Here is a 12,481-nt window from a genome sequence, read left to right on the forward strand (position 1 = left end):
GAAGTAAACACGAGTACGTCCAGGGACGGCCTCCCGGACGAGAGTGTCCGCTCTATAGCCATCATTCGGCTATAGGGTGGGCGTGAAGTGGTTAAGATAAGGTGGGGCATGTCCATATATGCATTGGTGTGTAAGAAGAGAAACCTTATACTCAATCCTTGCAGAGATCGGGAGCCAATGACGCGATTTAAGAATCGGAGTAATATGCTCATGCTTCCGCACTCTCATCAGGATCCTAGCCGCAGAGTTTTGAATATACTGAAGCCTCTGTAGACTTTCTTGGAATCTCAATGAGAAGTGCGTTGCAATAATCTAGTCTAGAGGAGACAAAGGCATGAACCAACCTTTCAGCATCAGAAAGGGAAAGATCAGGATGAAGTTTAGAGATATTACGAAGATGGAAAAAAAGAGGTCTAACATAAATGATTTATATGTGCTTCAAAAGTGAGTTGAGAGTCCATTTTTACCCCAAGATTAGTAACTATGGACGAAACGGGAATTGTAGAACCTGAAAAAACAATACCGTTATGATGATTTAATCTGATGAGTCGTACCAATCAGGATAACTTCAGTTTCGGAGCTATTCAATTGCAAAAAATGTTCCATCCATACCTTTATCTCCTCTAGACAGGCGGTAAGTACTGAAAGGGGTGACTGCACAGACGGTAATATGACATGTTTCCAATGAACCAGCAAGTGACCAGATTAGTATTACACCTGCAGTACCCTAAAGAGGCTGCCATTTTGAGTAATTATCTGTGGTGTCTAGGCACAGAATGATGTTGAGCTCTACCACCTCTGAATCAGAGATCTAAGTAGGGTGTTCATTCTCAATTGTAGCATTTTTTTTTTTAAACTAGTAAATTGTATTTTTTTTTTTTTTATTGTTTCATCCTGTCGGGGTCATTATTGACTGATTCACTTTGAGATAAAAAAAACTTCCCAGCACACTTACCAGCTATCCTGCATAAAGACTAAATGAACCCTAAAAACGTTAGACAGAGGGTTACTTGCACACATTTACAAATATATGTGTAAGCCACAGTGCCCATAGCAAGGCTCCCCTGATTACTGTGGTCCTAACAATAAGGTTTGAGGCTGGGTTTAAACTTATGCGAATTGGATGCAGTTTCTCTGCATCCAATATACATGTCAGGAGATTGTGACCGGCTCTTAATGGAGTCGGTTCACACACCTTCAGTTGCACTTCGGCTTAGTTTCCAGTCAGAATTCAGGCAAAAATTCGGGCCTGATTCATCCCTGAAATGGAGAACAGAGACGCACCGAAAACCCTAATGTCAGCCACGTCCATTGTCTGTGTGAACCCAGCCTCAGAGTCTACAAATTATAGCATATATAGCAACGGATAGATTTAAGGACAGGTTTTCTTGGAGGAAGCCCACTTCTCCTTAAATCTACAAGGACGCGCTGGACGTCCAGCAAGAGTACAATGGCAACTGAAATCTTCCAGCGTGACCCCACGCCAAATTCAGCCGGCAAGCAGTGAAGACAAGTGGCAACTGCATCAATCCATAACTAGCTTTTGCAATACAGTGCAAATGTAAGGGCAACACATCACAAACAAACACATTTCCCAGCACTCTTAACAGCTAGCCTGCAAAAAGACCATTGAGCATGTCTAATGTTTCATGTTAAAGACAGAGGGTTAGCTGCACACATTTGCAAATATGTGTAAGCAGTGCCCACATCAAGGCTCCTCTGTATACTGTGGTTCGTATGTCCAATGTGTCCTTAGGCCTTTGCGGAGTGGGCTCCCTTCAGGCAAACTTCCCCTAATCTAGCTATTGCTATATGTTCTCCAGTTTGGACCACAGTTTACACAGGAGCCTTGATGTGTGGGCACTGTGGCTTATTCATATATCTGCAAATGTGTGCAACTAACCCTCTTCTTTTGAATTATTAGACCAGATCAATTTGGTATGTTTTCAGGCTAGCTGGTAAGTGTGCTGGGAAAATGTTATATTTGTTTGATGTGGTTAACTTTAAGGCAGAACTTTGTGACCAAATGGCCTATCCCCACCTGTAGAAACTTTGGCAATCACATTCAGGTGGACATGACCAGCAGCATTTGGTAACGTGACAAGCACCAGCTAGAAAGGATTGAGGTGGGGGCATGTTCGAAGGGGATGTTCTTGTTGCTGGAAGTTCAAATTCATTTTAGAAAGTAGGTTTTGAGTTGGAACCTCTGTCAGGTTTTTCTCCTCACTGGGGAGGACTTCCATCATTTCCTATATCAGTGGTTACTTAGATGGGAAATTAACAGACGTTGCTACAGCAGGGACACTTTTCTATGTAGACTGGATATGGGTTACACTTTGTAGTTGTCTGCAATGCTAACTGTACCTTACCATTCACTGTATCTTTACGCTGTATACATGTTAAAAGTAATTATTTTTATTGATTGATTTTAGAGTCACACAAACATATGATGCCGGTGCCTGTGTATACTTCTACTTTGCCTTTAATTACCGGGGCATAAGTGACCCAGTGCATGTCTACGAAGAAATTGAGGTAATGTATAAGTAAACTATTGATCTGGAATTCTGAGCAGATATAAAATTAAGAACATGATCTGACAGAATAATGACTCGTGACATTCATGCTGTGACTTATCCTTTTATTTTCCGTGTGTCTAAAAAACCTTTTAAAGGTTTTTATTTGGAGTCTGGCAAGTACAGTGAGGAGAAAAAAGCATTTGATCCCCTGCTGATTTTGTATGTTTTTTCACTGACAAAGAAATGATCAATCTATAATTTTAATGGTAGGTTTATTTTAACAGTGAGAGGCAGATAAACAACAAAAATATCCAGAAAAACACATTTCAAAAAGTTATGAATTGATTTGCATTTTAATGAGTGAAATAAGTATTTGATCCCCTATCAAGCGGCAAGATTTCTGGCTCCCAGGTGTCTTCTATACAGGTAACAAGAAGAGATTGGGAGCACTCCTTTAAAGGGCCAAGACCAAAGAGCTGTCCAAGGATGTCGGGGACAAGATTGTAGACCTACACAAGGCTGGAATGGGCTACAAGACCATCGCCAAGCAGCTTGGTGAGAGGGTGACAACAGTTGGTGCGATTATTTGCAAATGGAAAGAAACACAAAATAACAGTCAATCTCCCTTGGTTTTGGTCTCCATGCAATATCTCACATCAAGGAGTTTCAATGACCAGAGGAACGGTGAGGAATCTGCCCAGCGCTACCTGGGAGAATCGTGTCAATGATCTTAAAGCAGCTCAGACCATAAAGGATTGAAATCCTGCAGCACCAGCAAGGTTCCCCTGCTCAAGAAAGCACATGTACAGGCCTGTCTGAAGTTTGCTAATGAACATCTGAATGATTCAGGGGAGAATTGGGTGAAAGTGTTGTGGTCAGATGAGACCAAAATCAAGCTCTTTGGCATCAACTCAACTCGCTGTGTTTGGAGGAGGGGGAACCCTGCCTATGCCCCCAAGAACACCATCCCCACCATAAAACATGGAGATGGAAACAATATGCTTTGGGGGTGTTTTTATGCTAAGGGCACAGGACAACTACACTGCATCAAAGGGGCGATGGACACAGCCAGGTACCCTCAAATCTTGGGTAAGGCTCCCCCCCCCCCAGCCAGGGCTTTGAAAATGGGTCATGGATGGTTATTCCAGTATCACAATGACCCAAAACACACAGCCAAGGCAACAAAGAAGTGGCTAAAGAAGAAGTACATTAAGGTCCTGGAGTGGCCTAGCCAGTCTCCAGACTTTAATCCCCTAGAAAATATGTGGAGGGAACCGGAAAGGTTCGAGTTACCAAAAGTCAGCCTCAAAACCCTAATGACTTGGAGAGGATCTGCAAAATCCTTCCTGAGATGTGTACAAACCTGGTGGCCAGCTACAAGAAATGTCTGACCTCCTGTGATTGCCAACAAGGGTTTTGCCACCCAGTACAAAGTCATGTTTTGCTAAGGGGTCAAATACTTATTTCACTCATTAAAATGCAAATCAATTTATAACTTTTGAAATGCGTTTTTCTGGATTTTTTTTTTTTTTGTAGTAGTTCTCTTTCCCTGTTTAAAATAAACCTACCATTAAAATTATAGTCTGATCATTTCTTTTTCCCTTCACTGTAGCCAAACAAGGACTGTGATTGTGATTAACCAGTATGAATCATAATAGAGCCTTACTAAAATATAAGTTATTTGCAAGTCTTAATACCATCAGAAATTCCAAAAAAAGTGTTTCATATTTTAGGACAGTGGTTGGAGGCATGCAGATTATTTATTTGTATCTAGACCATAAATCAGCATTTCTGGATGTAAAATTGACCCCAGAAAGTATGGTGGCCATCGACTAATATAATTCTTCATCAAAATAATGGGTGCCCACATGGGTGTATGTGAGCAGAGAAACCAACTAAAATGCAATGCTGGCCAAGCATATGCTGGTGAAATGGCACTAGGGGTGATGGGACATGTAGCCCAGATGCAGGCAGTCATGTGCCCGTTTGATGTTTACAGTGCGCACCCTCTGGATCAGAAGTTTGGGAAATGATGCGGGTATACAAAGGGGTTGTAGCCTGTCTGGAATCTAAAAATGGGGCGGGGGACAATTTTAAAAAGAAAATGTACTAGCACATGTTTGCAGGATGCTTTCCTTGGCATCCTTGTATTGAATAGGAGGGTTTATTGCTACTTTAAAATCCACCCTGCCCCCCCCCCCCCCCAAATGGGACACGGACAAAAAAAAGAAGCGTTTAAAGCTTAAACTCTGCTTTAATCTAGTCAAACCAGTAGGCTGGACTGCAGCTTCTTATGACTTACTCTGTGCTATACAGCTTCCCCATTTGTCCCCACTACACATATTAAAGGACAATTAAAGAAATAAAGGTACTAATAACTGTTGGTGGAGGGGAGGGGTAGGTATATGCAGCAACCTATAGAAAATAATTGCTGAGGGGCAAAAAATAAAGATGTTCTATTGTATTTCAGTTAGGATTGCACTGATATCTGTATCGATACCAAATATTTTTACGAGTACTCATGAAAATGCTCCAATTCCCTAAACCGGTACATTTACGGTGTGATTTGAGCCCATACAAAATGAATAGGCTCAAATCCTACTGCAAAGGATCGCATGTAATATGAACAAGAATGCTGTGCGATTCCTGTCTGAATCGCATACAGTTTACCACACCGCTTCTGTGTGAATTCAGCCTGGGTTCACACATGAGCGTTGTGGGAAACCGCATGCGATTTAGACAGGAATCGCACCGCATTCCTGTTCAAATCACATGCGATTCTTTGCAGGACGATTTGAGCCCATTCATTTTGTATGGGCTCAAATCACCGCAAAGGTATCTGTACTCTGTATCGGTGAGTACTTGATCGAAAGTATCGGTACTTGTACCCGCTGGTAAAAAAATAAAAAGATATCGGTGTAACCCTAATTTGGGTTAAACATTGTGTTCATTGATTTGTCCCACCTTGGTTTAGAGTTTCAGAACATTTGTATTTATTCATTTCAAATGTGTTATATTTTGTGAGTTTCTTAGCACCTCCCTGTTGTGATCCATATTGCAGTAATAAAGCACTTTTTCCCCTGTATCTGTTTCAATGCAGTTTGCTGCTAGAGAGGAAATTCTCGCCAATGGTGGAAGCCTTTCACATCACCATGGAGGTAGGACATTCATTTGGTCTGGATGTGGTCCCTGGGGACTGGGCTTGAATTGTGTCTCTCGTTTCAGATTTGATAATATTACTATACAGAGATCATGTTCAAGAAGCAGTAACAGTCTTTGGACACCTTTCCTTGATTATTTTTGTTCTTTGTGTCCTTTCAAGTGCATTAACATTTTTATAAACTGTAAGTGACACACAAATGTCATGCTGAAGAGCAATGACCATAATATTGTCTCCTTTTTAACAGCATCCGCTGTCAACGGTTTGCAGATTACCCCTACCAAAGTATTTGAATGAGTTAACAGAGGGATTACAAAAAGAACATTGATTACCATGCATTTTGAACATGTTAGCAGTGTGCTATGGTTTATTCCTGAAATGGTCAGTCTTCCAGATGTTCTACTAAGTTCCGGGCACATTTGTCGCTGAATTAGTGTTGTCACTTGTCTATAGTGGTCTGGGCAGTTTTTACCAAAATAGAATACTCATTTATAACCTCAATTGGAGCAAAAGTGGTTTTATTAAGGTGACTAAAGAGCTTAAGCTTTCCTTTTTGTATGCTCACCTCTGAAGCCAACTTCTGAATATAACCAAAAATATAACATTTTGCCTAACGAAGTCTCTTCCTCTTATGTTCTCTGCTTGTCATCTGTTAAGAATCCTAGCAAATGCACCGTGGTCGGATAATCAGGTTTTAAAGGGACGGTGTCTTCACTTTGATTTCTTTGATGCTAAAAGCTAGGAAGTCTACTTCTTGTAAGGTCTATCATCAGAAATAGAAGGAATAATTCAGTTGGTGTGAGTTTTGAGGCTTCCACCCCAGAAGCTTTTCTGTGGAACGAATCTTGTCCTTCCTGAAGCTGTGTTTGGACCAGCATTTAGCTCTCGGCACTATCAAGGGTCAATGTGTTCTGCCCTTTCTATTCTGTTTTATAGGCTGCTGGTCTCTCACTCTTTTTGATTTAGGACATTGTAGACAGGGTCTGCCATATAGCTTACCCTGTTTGTTCCCCCCATGGGATTTTAATCTGGTTCGGTGCTCTGGAACCTGCCGATTGAACTCATTAGGAACATGACTCTCTACTCTCACTCATAAAGGTTGCTTTCCCTTTAGCCATCACTTCCTGTGGAGAGAGGGTTTCTGTACTGGTGACCTTATCCTGTGAAGAACTCTTTCTGGATTTCGCAAGGTGGTATTAAGGCCCAGGACTTCCCTTTCTTCCTTGCCTAAGGCAGTTCCTGCCTTTCACCTCACTTTTGGCAATGTTCAGTCTCTGTCTGGGCCGAGTTCACCAAAACAAAATTTCCCTCATTTTCTCTATATGGTTTCGTAATAAAAGCCTTTCGGCAACAAATTCTTTCAAGAAAACTGATTCCCCTTTTGTCATTCCAGGTAGGCCCTGTAAGGCTGCTTTCACACTGGGGCGGGAGCGGTGTCGGCGGTAAAGTGCCGCTATTTTTAGTGGCGCTTTACCGCCGTTTTAGTGGCGGTCTGCGGGCGCTAGCGGGGTGGTTTTAACCCCCGCTAGCGGCCGAAAAAGGGTTAAACCCGCCCGCAAAGCGCCGCTGCAGCGGCGCTTTGCCGGCGGTATTGCCGCGGTGTCCCATTGATTTCAATGGGTAGGAGCGGTTTAGGAGCGGTGAATACACCGCTCCTTCACCGCTCCAAAGATGCAGCTAGCAGGACTTTTTTCACCGTCCTGCCAGCGCATCGCTCCAGTGTGAAAGCCCTCCGGCTTTCACACTGGAGTGAAAGGGGCCGGTTTTTTTCAGGCGCTACACAGGCGCTATTTTTAGCGCTGTAACGCCTGAATACCGCCCCAGTGTGAAAGCAGCCTAAGAGTACTTTTTCTTGTTATCCATTTAGGGATGCAAGTCTCACATCTGTGTTTATGGTCATTCTCAGTTCTTTTTTTACTACAATTGTGAGGCATACTGTGGTAGTAGGAGAGGTTATCCTAGACTGGCCTACAGGTTTTGTGTTTGCCAGTGACCAATCCTCCAGTAGGCGGTAGTATAACTTCCTGTTTCCCTCAATGGACTCCAATAAAAGGATTTTACAGTGACTACAAAAATCCTATTACTAACAAAATGTAAAATGGTTTTAACCACTTGCCGACCGCTGTCGGCATATATACATCAGCAGAATGGCACGGCTGGGCAAAGTAACGTACCCGTACATTACTTTGAAATTCTCGGCGGCCCAGGAGCTCCGTGCCTGCAGGACACACGGACTCTATCGCCACAGGGATACCCGCGATCTTGTCACGGAGCTCAAGAACAGGGAGATGCCAATGTAAACAGCATCTCCCCATTCTGCCTAATGACAGGACACTGACCGTCTGCTCCCTGTCATCGGGAGCAGCGATCAGTGTCCACGTCACACATGCCCATCCCCCAGTCAGTTAGAAACACTTCCCTAGGACACGCTTAACCCCTCCCTGCTCCCGAGTGGTTAACCTCTTCACTGCCAGTGACATTTTTATAGTAATCAATGCAATTTTAAAGCATTGATCGCTGTATTAATGCCAATGGTCCCAAAAATGTGTCATAATTGTCCGATGTGTCCGCCATAATGTCAGTCATGATAAAAATCACTGATCGCTGCCATTACTAGTAAAAAAAAAAAAAAAAATTATTAATAAAAATGCCAAAACTATCCCCTATTTTATAGACGCTATAACTTTTGTGCAAACCAATCAATAAATGCTTTTTTTTTTTTTACCAAAAATATGTAAAAGAATAAGTATCGGCCTAATCTGAGGGAAAAAAATGTTTTTTATATGTTTTTGGGGGGATATTTTTTATAGCAAAAAGTAAAAAAATTGTCACTATTTTTTCGTTTATAGCGCAAAAAATAAAAATCGCAGGGTGATCAAATACCACCAAAAGAACGCTCTATTTGTGGGGGAAAAAGGACACATCGCACGACCACGCAATTCAGTTAAAGCAACGCAGTGCCGAATTGCAAAAAGTGCTCTGGTCAGGAAGGGGGTAAATCCTTCCAGGGCTGAAGTGGTTAAAGCACCTCGGCTTATTCAAGGCTGCCCTCTTATCAGCTCAGAACACCCTGCTGCCCCTATAATAGAGCACCTGCACTGTGCCTATATTAGAGATGCCGGAAGGAAGTCACTGCTGGCAGAGGAAGCAGGGTGATCTGAGCTGAATGACCCGCATGACTATAGGCAAATAGCGTAGATTGTTGGACTTAGCCTGGGGGGAGCGTGGGGGGGTGTACAACAGGCATATGTAATCAGCAGGTCTGACATTGTTCATGTACATAAGCCTTCTCCTTTCTTTTTTTTTTTTTGCTTTTTGTCTGTTCTCTTTACTCTTCTTTTTCTCTTTTCCTCTTCCATGTCGTTATCTATTTTTCTCTATGGTCATTCTAGTACATTTGCGTTCTTTGAAGACTGTATATATTAAATACATATACGATTTTAACTTACAGGGGAAAAAATAGCATGGTGCAAATAAGATGCAGTTGTTTTCCCTGTTCTTTAGGACTTGATGTCACCAGTAAATTAGCAAACTCGTGAACACTAGTTGCCTTCACAGACTGTCTACTTTCTCTGCAGGCTGCTGACAGCTTGTATAACAGTTTATGGTTCTTGTTTTCACGGGTATGCACTGTATTACTCAGGATCTTTGTTCCCGGCTTGCTTGGACAGTCTTGTTGATCCTTGTGACTCGCAGCTTGTTTTACATACTGAAGGTAATGGAAATTTGTTTTAACATTTAGTGTATGAGCTTACTGCTCAGATTTACTGTTTAATTTACCGTTATTTACTGACCTTCAGGACGTGACTTGACATTCGTAGACACGCTTTGGAGTTTCAGCAAAGAAAAGGGGGACAAATATTGATGCCATTTCACTTGTACTGTTGGTCCTGTAATTGTGATAAATAACAGTTGCTTTCACTATCTAAAAACAGACAGGCTGGTTTGTCTGTCTACAATCATGCTGTGATAAATGGAGCTATTTTAACTCTGGTTTTGTGTATTAAAGAAAACAGATGTAGTCTAAGACTTGAGGCTATGAGGAAGTATAAACGCTGTTTAACTCAACTTCCCGATGCTTGTTATGGTAAATGAGGAGCCGGCCACTTTTCTCTCTGTATTCTGACTTTATTTCAATACTGCATCTTGCAGCATGGAACACATAACTTTGAATATCTGTACTTTTATAAAACATTAACTATTTTGATATATCCAGGGACAACAAGCAGCTATGCAAACGTGACTTTATATACCGCTGCCTTTTCTTTCACTTTGATTTGAGAGCTGTCATCACAGGCGCAGACAAGTGAAAATCCTGCTTTGCTTATATTAAGTCTGTCTGCACGGTACAATATAGAAAAACAAACCTGACCAGAACCAAGGACAAGGAAGGCATTAAGACAGCTCTAGGTGTGCATCCTGATTTTATCATTTAGCCATCAAATGAGATGAAGGGTGGGAAGAGCTTAAAGTGTTACTAAACCCACAGTAGTAAAATCAGTCTGTATATGCAGTAAAACATGCTCGTTATAATCGCTATGGAACCTAAGGGGTTAATCCTAGGCATCATGTTAAAAGGCTGTTTGATCCTGTCTTCTCTGATCCTCCCCTTTTTCCACTGAATCCAGAACATGTCCATGTAAGACGGAGCCTTTAGAGTCACTCTACACATGCTCAGTTTGGTGTGTATTGCTAGACTGTTTTTTTTCTTGGGCGGGTGCATGTGATCAATACAGGGCCAATCGGCACTGTCTGGACAGAGGGTCCGTGATCCTGGACCCTGATAGGACAGCTCAGCTCAGCTCAGCGCAGAATGAAAACTGCTACAAGCTTCACCAGCTGCTGCAAGCTTTTTATTAATAAATTAACTGTATTATTAAGTACAGTTATCCTTTTAGGGTTCATTCACCCTTAAAGGATAAGTTCAACTTTGCAGCATGTTACATCCATTACATTTAGGGTGTAATGTGCTCCAAGCATCCCTCCCCCTCCGTAGCGCCTCAGTGCCCCCCCTCCCTGTGACAACTGTCAAGAGTTCACTTTACATCCGTTATTACACTTAAAAATCAGCGGGGCTGTGCAGGGCTCCACCCGCACCATTCACTCACAGCAATTTGTGAATGGGAATGCTACAAGTCCCATCTGCCATCGTGGCAGACAGCTTGCAGTACCCAATGAGCTGTGAGGCATTGATGAGCAAGTTCATTCACAAGACCTGTAGCTTTCAAAGTAACAGCCCATACAGAGGTATGGGCAGAAAACTGTAGGACTTGTCTGCAGGAGCCTGACATTGCATGCATGTTCCGCTGATTGTAGGTGCAATGCTTTGTAGGCTCCTTGGAAGAAAAAATGATAAACGCACATTATGCAATTTAAGATATGTTTATTGAATTTTCAAGAAAAAGACAACACATTACACTTAGAAAACAAGACCAATAAAAAATAATTGTTCTTGTCATTAGGCAACGTAGCAATATGAATACAGTAAATTAGAGACCTCAAACAGACAATTAAGCAGCATAAATAATCGAGATTGCAGCTCTAAGACCCCTTTTACACCACACCACCCAAAGCGTCGGCGGTAAAACGCTGCTATTTTTAGCGGCGTATTACCGCGGATTTGAGGCGCATTTTGGCCGGTATTACAGCGCTGCCCCATTGATTTCAATGGGGAGCAGCGGTGGAGGAGCGGTAAACACACCGCTTTTTCACTGCTCCAAAGAAGCTGCTGGCAGGACTTTTCCTGAAGTCCTGCCAGCGCATCGCTATAGTGTGAAAGCCCTCGGGGCTTTCACACTATGGACAATGGTGCAGCAGTTTTAGGGCGGATTGCAGGCGCTATTTCTAACGCTATAGCCCCTGCAAAACATCCTTGGTGTGAAAGGGGTCTAAAGAGGCTTGGGTGAGAGGATTCTCAATGCATCAGTGCCACACTTTATCAAAGGTTTGTGGTTGCTTTCTAAGCTAAAAAGTTAGTTTATATAATAAGAGGTTGGCATTGATCAAGCCCTTAAAAGTATCTATAGAAGGGGGAGAGAGGGCTTTTCCCTTCCACGTGAATGAAAACTTTTATTTTTTTCACATAAAAATTAAGTGTGCCTAATAATTTGTCATGTTCGGAAACCTGTGGAAACCTGTAGGTCACTAAACTAGTAGACAACTTTTAGGATGTAGTACATTGGGAAGACCCAAAGCAGAGGAGGGATCTGTTGTCTATAGACAATATGTAAAGATACATAGGAAGACACTATGGCCGCTTCTGCAGAGGTGCATTACCAGGTCAGAAATTAAGCCAATCGTGGATATGAATCAATTGGAAAACCAAAGAAGTGTAACATTTTGGAAAGACAATTGGGTAGTTTAAGAATATCCAAGGCAAGTCTAACCCCTTGTACACATGGTCGGACATTCCGACAACCAAATCCGTTGGTTTTTGTCTGACGGATTTTGTCCAAAACTGTTGCATGCACACGGTCGGACAAAGTTGTCGGAAAATCCTATCGTTCAGAACGTGGTGACGTTATTTCATTACGACGGGACTACGTTCAGGCTAGCAGCCAATAGATTTGGTCTAGGAATTTGATCTGAGCATGCGTGGCACTTTGTACGATCGGAATTCTCTACAAACGATCGGACAAAGTCCGATCGGATCATGTTGTCGGAAAATTTTATAGCCCTGCTCTAAAACTTTGTTGGTCGGATATTCCGATGGAAACAGTCCGATGGAGCCCACACACGGTCGGATTATCCGACAACACGGTCCGATCGGACATTTTCCGTCGGAATGTCCGACCGTGTGTACAAG

The 12,481-nt window shown here is 42.4% G+C and overlaps 1 protein-coding gene across 1 annotated transcript in view; it reads left to right on the top strand.

Moving 5' to 3' along the window:
• Positions 1-12,481, top strand: part of AGPS (alkylglycerone phosphate synthase) — a 317,568-nt gene that overhangs the window by 268,963 nt on the left and 36,124 nt on the right. The window contains exons 18-19 of the mRNA XM_077448089.1: positions 2,433-2,532; positions 5,617-5,674. Coding sequence (XP_077304215.1) covers positions 2,433-2,532; positions 5,617-5,674 — 158 coding nt within the window. The remainder of the gene's footprint in view (positions 1-2,432; positions 2,533-5,616; positions 5,675-12,481) is intronic.

This window comes from Lithobates pipiens, unplaced genomic scaffold (genome assembly GCF_037356315.1).
Source record: "Lithobates pipiens isolate NorthernLeopardFrog02 unplaced genomic scaffold, aLitPip1_a1.2 Scaffold_22, whole genome shotgun sequence".
NCBI classification, from domain to species: domain Eukaryota; kingdom Metazoa; phylum Chordata; class Amphibia; order Anura; family Ranidae; genus Lithobates; species Lithobates pipiens.